We start from the raw sequence: 20,120 nt of genomic DNA on the forward strand, positions 1-20,120 counted from the left end.
AGTATGAGAAGAATAATGCTTCTCATACTGCTTCAGAGGCTGCAACAAATTCTGCCTCGACTGCAGACAATGCCACACATTTCTGGACATGAGACTTCCAGCTGACCGGACATCCATATATGTATGTTATTGCTCCCAAGGTGCTTCTCCATCTGTTCATGGGGTCCGATGCCCAATTTGCATCAGTATACATTGTTACTGGTTTATCCATGTGTTTGCCTGACCCTCCTCCTAAGTGCAATTGGTACCCACTCATCTGATTTAAGTACTTTACCATGTGAATTGCCACCTTCCATGTGCTGTCGATTGGGCTCAACATGTATTGCACCAATGTACCCATGGCAAAGGCAATATCTGGTCAAGCAGTGTTGGAGACCCACAATAGTTGGCCAACCAACTCTTGGTACCTCTTTGCTTGTTGAGGGTTGCATTTCTTGCCTCCAGTGACATTTGCCACACTCAACATAGGTATCCAGGATTTCTTGTTTGCTCCTCCTAACCATTTGTTTACCATTGCTTTGACATATGCCATTAAATCCAGAGAAATCCTATCCTCCTCATTCTTCTGTCATGTGTGATCTTGATACCCAGGAACTCCTTGATTTCCCCATTGTCTTCTGTTTCCCATTTGCCCATGATTTCTCATTTGGTGCAATCAACTTCATTACAACTGGGTGACATTATCAACATGTCATCTACATATGCTGTAATAATTGTGATCTTGTCACCTGTCCCTCTTGAGTATAAGCATGGTGTGCTTGGCATATAGTGAAATCTGATCATCCAGAGATGTGAATCCAGTTCAATGTTCCATTCATGGCCCGATTGTTTCAGACCATACAGACCTTTCACTACCTTTAATGCTTTTCCAGGTGATACTTTGATTCCAATTGGGGGCTTGAGATATACATCATGGTGTATGGTAGAGTTCAAGTACACTTGTTTGATGTCAATAGAATCTATTTCCCAATCTCATACTGCTGCAATGGTGATCACCCCTCAAATGGATTGAATGGGTGCTACTGGTGTGAAGACCTCTGTGTAGTCAATGCCCTCACATTGGGTGAAGCCTTGTGCCATGAGCCTGGCTTTGAATTCTGTCAGTACAAGGTTTGCATCAGTCTTGATCTTGAGGACCCAACATGTGTTGATGGTGTTTGCACCCTTTGGAAGGTTGGCAATCTCCCACATGCCCATTGCCTCCAATCCATCCAGTTCCTTTCACATGGCCTCCTCCCAATGTTTCCTATCCTCTCCACTCAATGCTTCATGCACAGTCAGATCCAAGTTCTTTCTCCATTCTGGGCATGTCACCATGAGTCCAAAAAGTTTGTTGTCAATTTGGGTTTCAGCAACTGGTTTGTGTTCCACCATCTTTGCTGTTCCTCCACTTAAACTCTCTTCCAAAGCTAGTTCCATATCCATGTATTCCTTTAGTGGCTCCTCATCTGCTTCATCAAATAGATTTTCCTCGGTATACCCTAAGCTTTCAAAGTCTTCTTCAGTCATCATTGCTGGAGGTGTCTTTGTGTCAACCAGTCACCACTCTGTTCTGTCTGACCAACACTTTGACTCCATGAACTTTGCTGAATTACTCCAGAATATGTTCAGATTGTAATCCAGGCTGTAGAAAAGCCAGCCCTTTCTCTCTAGGCTGTATCCCAAGAAGATGGATGAGATGGCTCACTGATCCAGCTTTTTGTTGTCTTGTTTGGCCTTGGGTACATTCACCCATGCCAAGCACCCAAATACTCATAAGAGGCTTATGAATCTCTCTGGTGACTTTCCAAACATTGCTTGGTAAGGGAACTCTTTGTTGATGCTCAGAGTGAGATTCATCTTGAAAGCCACTGCTTGGATCACATACAGCCAGAATCTCCTCAGCAGTCCCCTTTGTGTCAAGAGTGTCTGCATCCTTTCACCCAGGCTCCTGTTCATTCACTCCACTTGCCCATTTTGTCTGCTATTGTACCCTATGGTGGTTTGCCACTCTATACCCTTTTCTAGCGACCATTCTAATGCATCATTGCTTTTCCACTTGGTCCCTTGATTGGATTGGATTGCCTTTAGCTTCTGATCCATCTGTGTTTCCAGGAACAAAACAATCCTTTTGAGCATGGCAAATGCATGGCTCTTTTGCAACAATGGCTGTGCATGCACATACTTGCTATGATTGTCAACCAACACCAGCATGCATGTATACTCTGTCACATGGGATGAGTCTATTATCAGATCAATGTGAATAAGATCTGGCAGCCCTGCAGCTCTTTTGCCACTACCCCACCCCATCCAGGTGACCATACTTTTGGATTGTATGCACTGCTCACATTTCAGAGCAGTGTCCAGGTCCAGATCCACAATGTGTTTGTCCTTCAGTTTGTCTATGATTGCCTTTGACTTGTCTTGGCCTAGGTGTCTGAGTTGCTCATGCCATAGTCACTGCTTTGAAACCTTCAGCTCATTCTTAATATGCTCGAACTCCTCATCAACACCTTCAAACAATGGTGTTGATGTGGTCATTGCACTCTCTTGCCATGTGTTGCCTCAGAACTCCAAAAGTCCTTGCTTGCGATTCTTTGCAATTTTAAGTGTCATGCCATTTGTTAGAAAGCTTTGCCCACTGGTAGTATCCAGAATCACTCATGCTCCCTCATCCATTAATGAATTTGTTGACAGAAGGTTAACATTAAGATGCTTAACATATAGTACATTTTGTAAGGAGATTTCCCCGTAATCTGTTGATATGTTTGCATCTCCTATAGCTGTCACTTCCAAGACCTTGTTTCTGGTGGTAATTATGTGCTTTCGACAAGTTCTCAGATGTATGAGCATGCTGTAGGTGTTCACCATATGATAACTCGCCCCCAAGTCCAAGATCCAATGAGCTGTTTCTTTTGCATTCAGGGGTTCCTGCCATTTCAATGAGAGGGTGAGGGAGCACCATGCTTCCTATTTAGGTTTAGCAAGGGAGGAGTCCTTGGGAATGGTAACTGAAGCATCGCACTGACTGATACCATGTCCTGGTTGCTTGCAGATCCAGCATTGGATTCATTGTGGTCTGCCTGTGTTCTTTGGGCTTGTGTCACTGTTGTTGGCTTCAGTCTCTCCAGCCCATTTGTCTTGATCATCATTGCCAGCAGTCCTGGTGCTGGCCTGTTGGGGGTCGATCTTTTGTGTGGGGATGCTCTCAATGGCAGTCTGTTGGATGCTTAGTGTGGTGGCAAGAGTATTGAAGTTGATTTGCTGAATGGTGGCAACTGTCTCTTTATACACCAGATGCCAGATCATGCATTTCTGCAGAGCCAAGAACAATGTGTTGTCGGCAAATGGCTTCCCAAGGAGACTGCTTTCAGTTTGAATGGAACAGACCTCTTGGATTAACTTTCTAGCATCTGAATGAAACATCTTTATGTTGCCAAGCTGTGAGATGAGTGCAAGTCTGTGGGACATCTTGGTGGCTTCATTCATTAGACCATTTTCAATCTTTCTCCACACTTGATGGAAAGTGAGATACTCTTTGATTACATCTAGAACAAGGTAATTGACATTGTGTTCTCTGGTAGTGTCAATTGTTCCATGGAGAGCATTGATCAAAGCATCATCAAGACAGCAGCTCCATTTCGGGTGCTTCTTGTCATACATTCCCTCAAGGTGTTTCATTGCATGAGGCACAGATCAAAGGAAGGACTTCATGTGGGCACTCCAGCTGTAGTAGCTGTGTGATGTAAGCTTTGGTACAGGTTCAAGGAGCTTTGCTAGGGTGCAAAAGTTATATCACTTGTTGCCATCATCGAAATCAGAGTCAGAGTCAGCATCTTTGTCAGCTTCATTGTCAATGGCCTCCAGCTCATTCTCAATCATGGTGTCATTGTCAGCTTGCACCTGGGTGGCCTTGCCTTTTCTGCTTCCTTTGGTTCTCATGCTGGTGCTGACCTGGGTTTCAGTGTCTTCTACCATGGTTGTCAGTGAGTTTCAATTAGCTTGGTTGGTAGCTTCTTTAGACTCTTAATCAGTTGAAGATAACAATTAGTATATGCCATTATTGGGGCCATGATCAGGCTCCCTTACCACAGCCATATGCTTCTTGTAATGCTTAGTATTTATCATAGTGTGAACCTAAACAACAAATGCATATATATACCTTGTTGCCACTCTGATCACATCCAAGCAGAATGAGTCACTTCCCTCATACCCCTATGTTGCTGCTTCACAAGGTGCCCCTGAACTGTTGCTATGGCAACCTTCATATGTTTCATTGTGTTTCTCACTTATGCAGGCACTTGGTACTACAGTGTCTCAGCTGCAGCTCATGCATCCCTCTTGAGATGCCGACGCATCTTCAACTGTGTTACCCTCAGAATTCCATGTTTGTGGTGGCCAAAAAATTGGCAAAAATCTAAGAATGGTGACAAGAGTGGGATTCGAACCCACGCCCGAAGACAACGGAGGAAATTTCAGATGAAACCTGAACGTTGCGCCTTAACCACTCGGCCATCTTGCCTAGGAAATTTAACAATTAAATTCAGTAAGCTACCATATATGATTGCCACGTCAACTATCGGCATTTGGGATGAATGCTCCTCCACATGTGAACCATTCGCCTGGGTCTAGTTGAAGATAAAAAAAAAAAAAACACCACTTCGTTGGGGCCACGATCAGGTTCCCTTCGTACAGGTGTGTAGCAACTGCAATGCTTGTCATATTCAAATGGACTGAGGCTACAAACATGAGTATATATATATATACCTTGGCACCACCTCCGAGAACATCGAGCCTTGGACGAGTTGAGTGTCTCTCCTGCAGAGCTCCTGAGCCGTTGCCATGCCAACCTTCATGCGTTTCACATGTCTGAACAATTGGCGTGTGCTTTCATGAGTTTGGCCCTGTCGGCAACCCGGATAAACCCTGGAAATTTCGTTGTATCGTCAACTGGTCTGCATCTGTTGAAAGGTTTTCCGCATGCTAATTGCCTGGCGACAAGACGCCATGAACCGTAGCCGAGGCCGGGTGAATAAGGAGGCTTGCTGATGCCAACACGTAATACCCGATGTTCTGACCTTGGTGTGCATCTTTCCAACTGACCACCAACATCAACGCTCATATACGACCGGCGTTAGAACAACACCACAAAGCTACTTGTTGGCGGTAGTACGAACTCCGACTTTCAAGAAAAAGGTTGTCACATCAGCTTCTCTCTTGCTTCTGGTCGCTGGTAGCAGTCCCGCTTCGGCACATCGATATACACATCACAAATCCGCCGCAGCCCCCGCAGTAGCAGCAGCAGCGGGAACGCATAACAGCACAACGTCACGAAACGCAAGCTACGCTTCTGACCGCAGAGGTGGTAGCGGTAGCGGTGAATTCGATCATCCATTCAAGATGGATCGACCTCTCAATGTGTTCGGCCGTCCTTTGACGCAGTGCGGCACTAACCCAATGACTGGGTTTTACCGAGATGGCGTAAGTCATAACATATCATTGACGAGGTTTCAATCATGGCAAAGTAACAGGATTGTGCTGAAAATGAAGATAACAATTAATATACGGCGTTATCGGGGTCACGATCAGACTCCCTTTACCACAGCCGTATGTTCTATGTAATGCTTGGTTTTCATGATGTGAGACTGAATGACAAACACATATATATACTCCATTCACTGCTCTGGTCCTATTCGAGGCAGGATGTGTCTCTTCATTTGTACTCCTGTGTTGCTATGATACCGGGTGCCACTGTGCTGTCACCATGACAACAATTACGTACCTCATTGTACTTCTCGCTTACGTGAGCCTCCCGTGTCTCAATGTCTCGGCCGTAACATGTGCATCTTACTTGAGATGCCGACGCATCTTCAACTCCCCCCTTCGGCGGGATCTCCAGTCCTATCATCCTAGCCAATCGTGAGGTGTTAAGACCCTGTAAGGGTTTTGTCAAGACATCTGCAACGTTGTTTGCCGTTCCGACATATTTGATTTCCACATCGCCCTCTTGTACGTGATCGCGAACGAAATGATACCGTGTGTCGATGTGCTTTAACTTCCAATGTTTGGCTGGATCTTTACTCACCTGTATGCACCCCTGGCTATCTGTGTATAGTACGGGCCGAACGTCCGTGGTCTCCAAATCCCGGAGCAAATATGAGAAGAATAAGGTTTCTCGTACCGCTTCGGAAGCGGCGACAAACTCTGCTTCGACTGCCGACAATGCCACACACTTCTGAACGTGTGATTTCCAACTCACTGGACACCCATATACATATGTTATCGACCCCGAGATGCTTCTTCGTCCATTTGTGGGGTCGGATGCCCAGTTTGCGTCGGTATACGTCGTTACCGGTGTATCCAAGTGCTCGTTTGTCTCCCCTCCTAGGTGCAACTGATATTCGTTCGTTTGGTTCAGGTACTTTACCACGTGGATGGCTGCCTTCCATGCACTGTCGATCGGGATCGACATATATCGCGCCAATACGCCGACGGCAAAGGCAATATCTGGTCGGGCTGTGTTGGAGACCCATAATAGTTGGCCGACCAATTCTTGATACTTCTTTGCTCGCTGAGGTTCACATCGCTCGCCTCCGGCAACGTTCGCTACACTCAGCATGGGTACCCAAGATTTCTCGTTTGCTCCTCCTAACCATTTGTTCACCATTTCCTTGATGTATGCCGTTAGACCCAGAGATATCCTCCTCTGTCTTCTATCACGTGTGATCTTGATACCCAGAAATTCTTTGACCCTTCCATTGTCTTGCGTCTCCCATTTGTCCATGATCTCTCGCTTTGCGCGATCTACTTCATCACGACTGGGTGATGTTATTAGCATGTCGTCCACGTATGCTGTGATGATCGTGATCTTGTCGCCTGTCCCTCTTGAGTATAGGCATGGTGCGCTCGGCATGCAATGGAATCCGATCGTCCGGAGATGTGAGTCTAACTCAATGTTCCATTCTCGGCCCGATTGTTTCAGACCGTACAGTCCTTTCACTACCTTCAACACTTTTCCGGGTGGCATTTCGATTCCTACTGGGGGCTTGAGGTATACATCATGGTGTATAGTGGAGTTCAGGTACGCTTGCTTTACATCGATAGAATCCATTTCCCAATCTCGTACTGCTGCGACAGCGATCACCCCTCGAATGGATTGGATGGGTGCTACTGGTGCGAAGACCTCTGTATAGTCGATGCCCTCGCATTGAGTGAAACCTCGTGCCACGAGCCGGGCTTTGAACTTTGTCAGCACGAGGTTTGCATCGGTTTTGATCTTGAGTACCCAACGTGTGTCGACAGTATTTGCACCCTTTGGGAGGTCGACTATCTCCCATGTGCCCATCGCCTCCAATCCATCCAGCTCCTTTCGCATGGCCTCCTCCCAGTGTTTTCTGTCCTTTCCACTCATTGCTTCATGTATGGTTGGGTCCAGGTTCTTTCTCCATTCCGGTCGCGTCGCTACGAGTCCATAGAATTCGCTGTCAATTTGAGTTTCGGCGATTGGTCCTTGTTCCATCACCTCCGCTGTTCCTTCGCTTAATCTTTCTTCCGAATCTGTCTCCATATCCATGTATTCTCGTAGTGGCTCTTCATCTGTTTCGTCGAATATATTTTCTTTATTGTATCCTAGATCTTCGAAATTTTCCTCTGTCATCATCATTGGGGGTGCCTTTGTGTCAACCGGTCGCCACTCTGTTCTGTCTGACCAGCACTTTGATTCCATGAATTTTGCTGAGTTGCTCCAGAAGATGTTCGGATTGTAGTCCGGGCTGTAGAAGAGCCAGCCCTTCCTTTCTAGACTGTACCCTAAGAAAATGGATGCGACGGCTCGCTGGTCCAGTTTCTTGTTGTCCCGTTTAACTTTGGGTACGTTTACCCATGCCAGACAACCAAACACTCGTAGGAGCTTTAAAGCTCGTTCCGGCGACTTGCCAAACATCGCTTGATAAGGGAATTCATTATCAACGCTCGGAGTGAGGTTTATTTTGAACGCCGCAGCTCTGATCGCGTATGGCCAGAACTTCTTCGGTAGTCTCCTCTGCATTAGCAACGTTCTCATCTTCTCTCCAAGGGTCCTGTTCATTCTTTCTACCCGTCCATTTTGTTTGCTGTTGTACCCTACGGTGGTTTGCCACTCTATGCCCTTTTCTAACGACCATTCTAATGCATCATTGCTTTTCCATTCCGTTCCTTGATCGGATCGGATCGCTTTTAGCTTCCGATCCGTCTGTGTCTCCAGGAACGAAACAATCCTTTTGAGTTGCATAAAGGCATGACTCTTTCGTGTCAATGGCTGTGCATACACATACTTGCTATGATCGTCGACCAGCACCAACGTGCATGTGTACTCCGTCACGTGGGACGAGTCTATTATTAGATCGACGTGGATAAGATCCAGGGGCTCTACGGCTCTTTCGCCGCTACCTTTCCCCATCCGAGCGCTTGTGCTCTTGGATCGTACGCACTGCTCACACGTCAGAGCGGTGTTTGGATCCAATTTCATGGTATGCTTATCCTTTAACTTGGTTGTGATCGCCTTAGCTTTATCTCTTCCTGGGTGCCCGAGACGCTCATGCCATAGTTGTTGTTTTGAAACTTTCGGCTCATTCTCAATATGCTCGAACTCCTCATCAACACCTTCAAACAATGGTGCTGATGTGGCCATCGCGCTTTCTTGCCATGTGTCGCCTCGGAACTCCAGAAGTCCTCGCTCGCGATTCTTTGCAATCTTAAGTGTCATGCCGTTTGTTAGAAAAATTTGGCCGCCGGTTGTGTCCAATATCACTCGTGCTCCTTCATCCGTTAATGAATTTGTTGACAGAAGGTTAACATTAAGGTGCTTTACATACAATACATTTTGCAGAGAGATTTCCCCGTAATCTGTTGATATGCTTGCATCTCCTATAGCTGCCGCTTCCAAGACCTCGCTTCCGGCGGTAATTATCCGCTTTCGGCAAGTTCTCGGGTGGATGAGCATGCTGTAGTCGTTCACCATATGGTAACTCGCCCCCGAGTCCAAGATCCAATGAGCTGTTTCTTTTGTGTTCGAGGGGTCCTGCCATTTCATTGGGAGGGTGAGGGAGCACCACGCTTCCTATTTAGGTTCAGCGAGGGGGGAGTCCTTGGGAATGGTAACCAAGGCGTCGCATTGACTGATACCATGTCCCGGTCGCTTGCAGACCCAGCATCGGATTCGGCGTGACTTGCTTGCGTTCCTCGAGCTCGCGTGGCTGTTGTCGGCTTCGGCTTCGGTCTCTCCGGCCCGTTTGTTTTGATCGTCGTTGCCGGCGGTTCTAGCACTGGCTTGTCGAGGGTCGATCCTTTGTGCGGGGACGCTCTCGACAGCGGTCTGCCGGATGCTTAGTGCGGTGGCAAGGGCGTTGAAATCGATTTGATGGACGGTGGCAACCGTCTCCTTGTACACCGGATGCCGGATCGTGCATTTCTGCAGAGCCGAGAACAATGTATCATCGGCGAATGGTTTGCCGAGGAGGCTGCTTTCGGTTTGTATGGACCGGATCTCTTGAATTAGCTTTCTGGCGTCCGAGTTAAACATCTTTGTATCGTTGAGTTGCGAGATAAGCGCAAGTCTGTGAGACGTCTTGGTGGCTTCATTCGTGAGACCGTTTTCGATCTTTCTCCACACTTGGTTGAAAGTAAGGTACTCCTTGATTACATCTAGAACGAGGTAATTTACATTGTGTTCTCCGGTAGTGTCGATTGTTCCACGCAGGGCGTTGATTAAAGCATCGTCGAGGGAGCGGCTCCATTTCGGGTGTTTCTTGTCGTACGTTCCCTCGAGATGTTTCATCGCATGAGGCACGGATCGGAGGAAAGATTTCACGTGGGCGCTCCAGCTATGATAGTTTCGTGACGTGAGCTTTGGCACGGGTTCGAGGAGCTTTGCTAGGGTGCGAAAGTTATATCGCTTGTCACCATCATCAAAGTCGGAGTCGGAATCGGTGTCTTCGTCGGCTTCATCATTGATGGCCTCCGGCTCGTTCTCGCTCGTGGCATTATTATCGACCCGAACCTGGGTGTTCTTGCCTTTTCTGCCTCCTTTGGTCCTCGTTTCGGTGTCTTCTACCATGGTTGTCGGCGAGTTTCGGTTAGCTCGGTGATAGCTTCTTCAGACTCTTAATCAAATGAAGATAACAATTAATATACGGCGTTATCGGGGTCACGATCAGACTCCCTTTACCACAGCCGTATGTTCTATGTAATGCTTGGTTTTCATGATGTGAGACTGAATGACAAACACATATATATACTCCATTCACTGCTCTGGTCCTATTCGAGGCAGGATGTGTCTCTTCATTTGTACTCCTGTGTTGCTATGATACCGGGTGCCACTGTGCTGTCACCATGACAACAATTACGTACCTCATTGTACTTCTCGCTTACGTGAGCCTCCCGTGTCTCAATGTCTCGGCCGTAACATGTGCATCTTACTTGAGATGCCGACGCATCTTCAACTGCTGACTTTTTCCTTCTTTTGTTCTGCTGACTTTGGCTGCAACAGTACTGCAACACAGGCCCAGCAGATGGTGGATCGCACACAGTTGCAGCAGTGGTATCGCAGAAATGGCTCGAATTCTCCGCGTCCAAGGGCAACGATCTCCGACCTATCCTTTCAGAAGGCTGCCCATGGTGTCTTTGCGTCTCGAGGTGGAAGCAGAGCTTTGACGCTTTCAAGCGCGGTGAGCTGCCCAAGGAGGGGGTGCCCAAGGTCAAGTTGGATGCTACCCACCAGCGCGCACTTGTTGTCGTATCGCTAGAAGATCTGCAGGGATTCGCATTCGAGGATGGAAGGGGCGGCAGTGGGGCTCAGGATCCGGCGAGGGGTGGTCCTATCCGTTGAAACCTTTATGGGAACTTTCTTGGGTCTCTTTTGTCTCCATCTCTCTGTACTATGTTTCATCCCTAGTCTTTCTGTATTGGTCTGCCTTTGTTCTTTGACTTGTCGGATTTCATTCCTGCCCATACACGAAGGAGGCAATCTCAGACAATATTCAATCGGCGATTGATGCGATCCAACGTTAAACTAGTCTGTGACCTCATTGATGCCCTTGTCTGTGCGAGACGAATGTGAGCAAGCCAGTTTTCGTACAACTGGCCAAGCACGGCTGTCAGATCTGTGATCAAGGGCTGAATTGGTGGTATTACAATTGAACTGTTGTACACGGATTGCGGCGTAGGTGTAGAGAGATGCCCGGGGAGTAGTCGATGCAAGTACTCGACATCGTCGTAGTCATGACTCCTGGTCAATTTGCTTCCATATTTGCTCCGTCTTCTTGCGATTCTCTCTGGACTCTTTTACATGGTTCGCTGTTCGCTCCACACGCTAAGTTGTCCAGATGACAATGAGACACAGTAAGAGTCAGTTGCGTCAGCGATGAGTTATACAATTTTCGAGGTTGCTGTCGGTGTGGAAGCTCACCTCCTGTCGCAAACACATGTTGAGATCGTGCTTGATGCCATTGCAGCCTCCAGTGATCTTGTGCCAGACACCTTTTGCGTGGCACTCGTTCAGCGCTTGAATGAGATGTGCGCAGTCTGTTGGATCATATATCGGTAGCATAGAGATGCGTGGGGCCTATAAGATGTCAGGCGGGTGCCGTCAGAATCTACTCCTTCGAGGTAGAGGAGAACTTACGTTGCAGCTTGCTCTCTCCGACCAGATGCTGTTCATACCAAGCAAGAAATGAGAATAAATTTTTGTCAGTTCTATCAAGGTTCGCTTCAAGCTGACCTGACGAGCCGGTTCCACTGTACGTCGAGCTTACAGGATGCATGTTTGATGATGATCCCGGTGCTGTTGTATCGAGGCGAGGTGCAAGGTGAATAGAGCTGTTCTACAGGACCCTGAGAAGGCTTTGGTATGAGGTCAGACAAATTTTGATCGGAACTCGGGATGACCAAATAGCTTTACATGTTTGAAGAGAAGAGCTAACATGCGCACGAAAACCTCAAAAGTGTTAGTCTCGCTGCACGCGCGTCAGGGCGAGAAAAGAGAGCCAAGCAACAGCTGTGTTCTGTATCAGGGCGGTGTTGGCGTTGATCAACATCTAGGGGTCCGAACACCCCTTTCGATAGTTCGTTTGTGAGCTCAGGCTGTGCTCTGTACAGGCTTGGCCTTGCTCTCCTCACCCTGGTTTGGGATGCAGCCACTCCCAAAAGTGGAGCTTCTGCAGAGAGGTGCATGATCCTGTTCATGGCTGTGTGCTCCTTCCCACTCTTGACGGATGGCCACCATCATCCCTTCCTAATATCATCCCTAACGACCTCATTCTTTATTTCACTACATCCGTTGATTGACGGAACGATCTCACTAAACATCTCCTCGCTGTTGAGCTAGGCTTCTCGCAAACCGGTGATCTGCCGTATTGCAAGGCGCTTATCGATCCAGTGTCTCTCGCTATCGAAGACCACGCGGCATTTTCGAGTCTCACTGACCATATCGCAACAGGAGTTCTCGGATCCATCAGGACAATCCTGTAGAAAGCTTCGCCACGATGCCCGAATTCATGTCACTCAAAAAGGTGTGGGGAAAGCTGGATTCAGGAGCAGGAGAACAGCAGGACCCTGCAGGACCCTATGGCCAAGGCATCGGCAACACAGCCGGAGGACCTGCTATTCACGCACAAGATGATCGTACTGCCCGAGTCAACATGATTCTTCGGGCACTTCAAGTCTTCTTCGGTCTCATCACGCTGCTAATCGCAGTATATATGGCAACCTTACAGTCAAAATGGGTCGGCAATCCTTCCGGTCTAACCGGTCTGATCCTCTTTTTGGCCGCTGCAAGCTTATTGGCATCCACAATGTTCTTGATCGTGCCAATCATCTATGAGCGCTCTGGATACAAAACGATGAAAGGATTGACACGCGCGCTGTCCGAAGCACGAGTAGGCATGGTCTGCAACGGTATATTTGGCTTCCTGCTTCTCATCCTTGCCATGACACAGACCATCTCGGCTTTCACCTCGCCTGGCTGCAAGGACCCAAAGAAGGACCCACATGCCGGCGGCAAGGATCGTGAAGACTTTGTCAATCAGCTCGGCGGATGGTGCCGCACCAAGCGGGCCGAAGCTGCCTTCTGCTGGTTTCTCTGGGTCACATGGTTCTTGTCTCTTCTACTCTTCCTGCGTCAGTGGAAGTTGGAACGCAAAAACGGCCCTCGCATCCCTCCTTTCGTGCATCCCAACGAAGACTCGGCATTCGAGCCAATCAACGACCTCGACGACGACGACGCGTTCGACGAGACTAACAAGACAGCCAGATACGGCGACGGCGGCGATGGGCGCTACGGTGAAGCACCGATGCCTTACAATGGTGGAGGACAGCCTCATACGGCTTCATATGACAGACGAGGCAGCAACCCGTTGGCCGACATTGAGGCAAAGTATGGCATGAGCCCAGCCTACGCCGCAGATCCTTTCGCTGATGGCCGTGCTGGAGCAGCACCAGGCTACAGCAGACCATCGTACGACTACAACGCCTACGGCTCTGGCGGTGTCCCTGGCGGCTATGCAGCCGATCCTTATAGCACCATCAACCAACAACTTAGCACGGGTCGAAGTGGAGAACGCCCTTCTCAGCTGCCCAGCTTGGGCTACGGCTACCGTTAAGAGGGGCGCCGAGCTGTCTCTTTTTCATTCTTCCCTGTCATTCCCATCTGCTACCTCCTCCAGTCCCTCTGTACTCTCAATGAAGGCCAAGTCAGACCTTGTAATCATTCCGCTAGTTCCAGGACTCCGCTGCCTCGCTGTATTCTATCAGACCTGCATGGATGAGCTTCCGTGTTCTTCTACAAGTCCTTTTCTTGTTCTCATGCCTTAATGTACTTGGAAGAGTGTGTTCTGTGAAGTGAATCGTAGTGTTGAAGGACACTAGTCGAGAATTAGGAGCGCAGTTCTATGGACGGGATATTCGCCAGTTGAAGATATGTCGGAATTTCCAGGCTTTATCCGGAAGGCCGACAGGGCGAAAAGCAAACGCCGCTTACTCACGAGCTTACTCAGACACGTGAATTGCATCAAGGTGATGGCATGGCAACGGCTCAGGGCCTCTGCAGGAGAGACACTCGATTCGTCCAAGGCAGTTCAATGTTCTCGGAGATGGTGCCAAGATATATATATATATACTCATGTTTGTAGCCCCAGTCCATTTGAATATGACAAGCATTGCAGTTGCTACACACCTGTACGAAGGGAGCCTGATCGTGGCCCCAACGAAGTGGTGTCTATATTTTCAACTTCGCCGATTCTATCACGAAGAAGGATTGATGGATCGAAGAATTGAAAGAACGCACAGCATTCACAAAGCTGTGTCTGGAAGCTGTCACGTGCAGGCAGATGCTGTCTTGACAGACCCTCTAACGTGGTCAAGAGACCGCGGACATGAACAAACGAGTCACACGGTGTTGCCCATCTTTTCGACAGGAGAGAGCTCGCAAAGGCGGGCGGAGAACGCATGGAAAGGTCGGAAAAGCCTCTTCCGGCGTGTCTGCGATCCATGCGATAAAGGTTCACTACACTTTCTTGAGGAAGGAATCCGCCGATTTCGCGGCAGCTGAGGAGCTTGGTGCAACCGATAGCGTGCCCAGATGTGTAGCCTGGACCATTATCACAAAGAAGGAGCCAGCCTCGGCTACACCATCTTTTTCGATTGAGAGAACAACACCTGTGATGCTCCCGTGCCTGCAGATTCCACCATGTGGACACAAAACCTTCCGTTGGAGACCTGCATCCTCGCCTGTCAACTGTCGACCTGCCTCACAGCTATTATTGATCTTGCCCCTACGTATTACCCCGAATGCTTGCTATCGCTGCAGTCCAACTGAACCTCTTTCTGTCCAACGGCTCTACCATCATGTTGTTCAGGTCTGCTAACCTATTTTAAGCCGCTCATATTTAGGCTTTCCCCCGTTCCCTTCCCTCCTCCTCAGACCAAGCATCTGCTCGTTCTAACCGCTCAGTATACACCACCTTGACAGCATCCTTGACCGGCTCTGGGCGTGTCCTTCCTCATACAACGGTCGCCTCCCATCGTTGATCGACAGGCCATGGCAGTTTGCAACGATGGCGTCTTGACGCCAGTCTCGGACTGCCGCTACTTTGATTTCACTGTCACCTTCTCGAACGTCCTCTTCGCCATTTTGCCTTCGTGCCTCGCCTTCGTGCTCATCGCCGCACGACTCGTACGCATTCGTCGCAAGCCGGACCTTCCTACCGCCTCAGCTCAGCCTCGTCTCTCGCTTCTACGATCATGCACCCCTCACTCGGACCCCGTCAGCCTCTTTGGGGCCTTTGTTTACGTGACCAACGCCATCCTCAGCTTGGCACTCGTCGGTCTCCTGGCTTCCCCTTCCTCTACCCCGCTGCGTCAGGCCATGGGTGACCGCACCGGCATGACCAGCGTCGTGCTCACCTTTCTGACGGCAATCCTAGCAATTCCTCTGTCGGTAGCTGAGCGCAGAAAGACACGCGGCGGCAACATGGTCTTGCCTCTTTGGCTTCTCTTCACCTTGCTCTTCAACGCATGTCGTATTCGTACCTTCAACGCTATCCCTACTATCCGACACTCCTCCTTCTTCTCCGTTTACATTCTTGCCTTCGGTTTCCAGGCGCTCATGCTCGCCGCAGAGAATGCCAAAGGGATTCTCACCGTGGACGTCAATTCCACCCATGAATCCCGTGCCAGCTTCTTCTCGCGTCTCTTGTTCATTTGGGTCTTCCCTCTCCTCTGGAGCGGCTTCCGCAAACCGCTCGAGCTCGCAGACCTCGATTCTCTCAAGCCCGACTTCTATGGTCGTCAACTGGCACAGAGCTTCATTGCAAGCTGGACGGGGGCTTCAATCGGCACAAAAGACGACTTAACCACGTCGGACCCCAGCCCCTTCGACACCCATGCTGATCTGAAGCGCAGTCCTTCGCGCTCCAGCATCGATGCTTATCCGCTCGAGAAGCTTGCCACCTCGCACTCAAACTCCTCGACTGCTGCAACGTCACCTAAGCATGCTCCTCTGTACAACGGCAACCCTTTCCCTAAAAGGCAAAATAAGCGCGGTATCCTTTCAGCCACGCTACTCGCCTTCCCTCTCAGCACTCTGGCTCCTGTCCCATGGAAGTTGCTGCTGACTGCTTGCGAGCTTGCTCAGCCCTTGCTTGTCTCTACCACGCTAGCCTTTGTCCAGTCGTACTCCGGCGTCCACAAGGACGACCCAGCTTCTGCTCAACCTGTCGTATACGGCTGGGGTCTCGTCGGCGCTTACGCTTTCATTTACCTCGGCCAAACCCTCGCTACCGGTCAATACTGGTATGCAAGTTCCCAAGTCATGACCAAGATCCGCGGTGCTTACGTCGAGGCCGTCTATCGCAAGGGTCTCAACCTTCATGTTAGGACCGCTCGAACCAGTGGTGGTGGCAAAGCGGCTAACCTCATGAGCGTTGACAGTGAACGTGTAGTCAAGGCCGTCGACGTCATTCACGCGCTCTGGAGCGGTATCATCACCATCGCTATCGGCGTGTATCTCCTGTTCAACACCCTTGGCTTTGTCTTTTTCGCCCCCATGGTTTCCGTTTTCATCTGCTTCTTTCTTACTCCTCTTGCCAGTCGCGGCATCGGTGGTAGACAAGCTGCTTGGAGCGCGATGACCGACAAGCGTGTCAATCTCACCTCGAGCGTTACATCCGATATCAAGGGAGTCAAGTTCTCTGCCTATGAAAATGTTATCCACGAAAAAATTTGCAAGACTCGTGCAGACGAGCTAGCCCGTCGCAGTAATGTGAACAAGCAGATCACTGGCGTTGTAGTTTTTAGCAACAGTACTGGCGAGATGCTCGGTGTCGCCACCTTCATCACTTTGATCATCGTCGACAAGCTCAGCGGCTCCAACCGATTCAACCTAAATACCATCTTCACCACGCTCACCATCTTTGGCATCCTGCAGGCTCCCTTGCTCCAGATTGGTCAGCAATACTCTTATCTGTTGCAGGCTTGGGCAAGCATGAAGCGCATCGAGCACTTCCTCAACAGCGAGGACAAGCCTGATCTCCAACAAGCTATTCACGATGAACTTGCTGGTCTCGCGACAACTGGCGACGCGCCCTACGCCGCCAAATTTGAGAACGCTGATCTTGGGTGGGACAGGGAGGTGGTTCTGTCCAACGTCAATCTCGAAATCCCTCAAGGCTCGCTCACGATGATCTGCGGTCGTTTGGGCCAGGGCAAGTCGACACTATTGCAGGCTATCCTTGGCGAGTCGGATCTGATCAACGGTCAACAGCGTCTTCCTTTGCTCTCGGGTCGCACGGCCTACGTCAGCCAGGACGTCTGGCTGCAAGAGAAGCGCTCCATTCGGGAAAACATCATCTTTGCCACTGGCGAGTATGACGAGGAGCGCTACATCACGGCTCTTAAAGCCTGTGCTCTCACCGAGGACATTGAAACCTTGCAGGAAGGTGACAGCACTACGGCCAGCGCACTCAGTGGAGGACAGCGACAGCGACTGGCTGTTGCTCGAGCCATCTACAGCGAAGCCGAGTCCTATCTGTTCGACGACATTACCAGCGCTCTCGATGCAGAGACTGCCGCCCACATGTGGCGGTCTCTCATGGGTCATACGGGCTTGCTAAAGGGCAAAACTGTGGTCATGGCCACCAATGCTGTCCACCTCTTGCATCACGCCAAGCTTGTTGTCCGTATCGACGCTGGCAAGGTTGCTGAGCAAGGCCGATACGAACAGCTCTCGATGAAGGGCAAGGACGCCATCTCACGAGCCAGTCTCGACTCGTCTCGCGTGAAGCCTGCCGAGCCAGCTGCAAAGGACAAGGCCATCAAGACGGGCGCAGCGGAGAAGCAAGAGACTGTCATGACCGGATCCGTCGGCTGGAGGGTCTATGCCACCTGGTTCAGAGCTGCAGGCCGCTGGAAAGTTTACTTGTTCTTCGCATGCGCCGTTTTCGCAAATGTCTCTAGCGTCGGAGGATCGTACTATTTGCAAGCCTGGACAAAAGCCCAGCAGAAGCATCGGCTGCAAGCCTGGGGCGCTTGGCTCGGCGGGTATGCCTGCTTGATCCTCTTCAACCCTCTCTTCCTAGCCATCGGATTCTGGATCGTCAACGTCAATTGCGCCGAATCGGCAGGCAACAGACTTCATGCTGCAGAGCTGAGGGGTGTCTTGTCAGCTCCCATCTCGTTCTTCTCTAAGTGGAGCTCGGGTCAGATCACTAATCGCTTTTCGCAGGATCTCTTCAACGTCGACCAAGTCTTCACTAATGCCATCACGAACTCGGTTTTTGTTGCTCTGTCTTTCTTGGCTGCATTGGTTACCATGATCGTCCCTGCGCCTTATCTTGCCGTTCTTGGTGTCGTCCTAATTGCAGCATCATGGGCCATGCAACGTCTTTACATCCCATCCAGTCGCCAGCTACGCCGTTTGGAAATGGCTGCCAAGAGCCCCCTCTACTCACTGTTCTCGGAGACGTCGTCGCCATCGGGCCTCGCCACGGTGCGCGGATTGAAGCGAGAAGCGAACTTGGTCGAGGTAAACACCGAAGCCCTTGACGTGTCTCAGACGCCTTACTATCACCTGTTTGCTGTGCGAAGATGGTTACAGACATGGCTCCTTCTGTTCACAACCATCACCAACGTGACGCTCGTCTTGCTAGTCGTGGTTCTGCGTCACTCCTCGCAGGCAGGCTTGTTTGGTGTCGCGCTCGTCCAAGCTACGCAACTGGGTATATTGCTCAACCACACGGTCATCAGTTTCACGGAAGTCGAAATAGCCGGTGTAGCTTTGGAACGCGTACGCGAGTTCGCCGACATCGAACCAGAGGAGAAGGTCCTCATTGGACAGCAGGACGACAAGGACAAGGACGACGACTCGAGTACGACCACCATTACGTCCGCGATCCGTGGCGACATCAATTTTGACAAGGTCACTGTCTCGTACGGTCCTGAGCTGGAGCCGGCGGTCAAGGAGCTCAGCTTTGATCTTCGAGCTGGCAAGCGTCTAGGCCTGTGCGGTCGATCAGGTTCCGGAAAGAGCACCACATTGTTGGCACTGTTCCGCATGATAGAGATGTGTTCCGGCACTATCCGCATTGACGGCAAGGACATCACTGGTATGTCAGCACGCAAGCTACGCTCTCAGATGACCATCGTGGCTCAGAACCCGCTTGTCTTGGCAGCTACGATCCGGGAGAACCTCGACCCCGAAGGTCTCTGCACAGAGGACGAGCTATGGGATGCAGTGAGGAAATGCGATTTGGCTGACTTTGTCAACAAGCAGGAGAGCAAGCTTGATACCCTCCTGCTGACAGGTGATACTTTTATCAGTTCGGGCCAAAAGCAGCTTCTGTCGCTCGCTCGAGCTTTGCTTCGAAAGCGAAGGATCCTGGTCCTGGACGAGGCAACCAGTGCCATGGATGTAGAGACAGACGCAGCAGTCCAGAACGTGTTGTCGACACAATTCGCAGATTGTACTGTGATCGCAGTAGCTCATAGGATTGCTACCATCATCGACTTTGACCAGATCATTTGCATGTCAGCTGGCCGAGCTATCGAGACAGGTAGTCCGCAGGAGCTGCTGCAGAAGAGAGGAGAGTTCTGGGCACTTGCTGCTGAGCAGAAGTGTGTCTAAAAACCAGACCGTTTATTCAGACTTCAGACATTTGCACGCAAGTCCCACAGCTAACCTGTCACATTTCGGCTAAGCCGGTAGATACTTCCTCACTTCTTACTGTGTTGGGCCAAATCAAGCATCACATCTGCAACGAGCCGACTGTGCCGTGATCTCTGTCTGTGAACAAAGCTGTAAAGATGGATTTGGACCGATAGCTGATGTGTTTGATTGCTTACACTGACGACACCACCACCAACACCATCACCGACAACGCCTTTTCGATTTTTAAGACGACGAACGCATAGTCTCGCGAAAGTTGACCGCAATCTCCCGAGCCCTACCAACGAGAGCCACCGGGTACACTTTACGGAGAGCTGCCGCTGATTGTGCCTCGGCGATCCATGGAGTCGCCACATGTCACAGTCCTGTCTCCAAGGGACGGTATCACGGTCTATCAGTTCGAGTAGACACGAGGCAGCCACAATGGTCCCGTCCTGTCATGACCTCA

The 20,120-nt window shown here is 50.0% G+C and overlaps 5 protein-coding genes and 1 non-coding gene across 6 annotated transcripts; 3 read left to right on the top strand and 3 right to left on the bottom strand.

The window, feature by feature from the left end:
* Positions 1-4,406: 4,406 nt before the first annotated feature.
* tRNA-Leu(CAG) lies at positions 4,407-4,501 on the bottom strand. Its single transcript has one exon. It is a non-coding gene; the product is annotated as a tRNA-Leu (tRNA).
* Positions 4,502-5,692: 1,191 nt separating this feature from the next.
* Positions 5,693-8,722, bottom strand: UHO2_02655 (uncharacterized protein; the record flags this gene model as incomplete). Its single annotated transcript, XM_041555443.1, has 1 exon — positions 5,693-8,722. One exon carries the CDS (start codon positions 8,720-8,722, stop codon positions 5,693-5,695), a length of 3,030 nt encoding a protein of 1,009 aa, XP_041411377.1.
* A 354-nt stretch (positions 8,723-9,076) lies between these two features.
* UHO2_02656 (uncharacterized protein) lies at positions 9,077-10,072 on the bottom strand (the record flags this gene model as incomplete). The annotated part of the gene is made up of 1 exon (XM_041555444.1): positions 9,077-10,072. One exon carries the CDS (start codon positions 10,070-10,072, stop codon positions 9,077-9,079), a length of 996 nt encoding a protein of 331 aa, XP_041411378.1.
* A 275-nt stretch (positions 10,073-10,347) lies between these two features.
* UHO2_02657 (uncharacterized protein) lies at positions 10,348-10,843 on the top strand (the record flags this gene model as incomplete). The annotated part of the gene is made up of 2 exons (XM_041555445.1): positions 10,348-10,386; positions 10,505-10,843. The coding sequence occupies 2 exons, from the start codon at positions 10,348-10,350 to the stop codon at positions 10,841-10,843; spliced, it is 378 nt and encodes a 125-aa protein (XP_041411379.1).
* Positions 10,844-12,497: 1,654 nt separating this feature from the next.
* Positions 12,498-13,613, top strand: UHO2_02658 (uncharacterized protein; the record flags this gene model as incomplete). The annotated part of the gene is made up of 1 exon (XM_041555446.1): positions 12,498-13,613. The coding sequence occupies one exon, from the start codon at positions 12,498-12,500 to the stop codon at positions 13,611-13,613; it is 1,116 nt and encodes a 371-aa protein (XP_041411380.1).
* Positions 13,614-15,049: 1,436 nt separating this feature from the next.
* Positions 15,050-19,630, top strand: UHO2_02659 (uncharacterized protein; the record flags this gene model as incomplete). The annotated part of the gene is made up of 1 exon (XM_041555447.1): positions 15,050-19,630. One exon carries the CDS (start codon positions 15,050-15,052, stop codon positions 19,628-19,630), a length of 4,581 nt encoding a protein of 1,526 aa, XP_041411381.1.
* Between the last annotated feature and the right edge of the window lie 490 nt (positions 19,631-20,120).

Source organism: Ustilago hordei (assembly GCF_900519145.1).
Source record: "Ustilago hordei strain Uho2 genome assembly, contig: UHO2_contig_04, whole genome shotgun sequence".
NCBI classification, from domain to species: domain Eukaryota; kingdom Fungi; phylum Basidiomycota; class Ustilaginomycetes; order Ustilaginales; family Ustilaginaceae; genus Ustilago; species Ustilago hordei.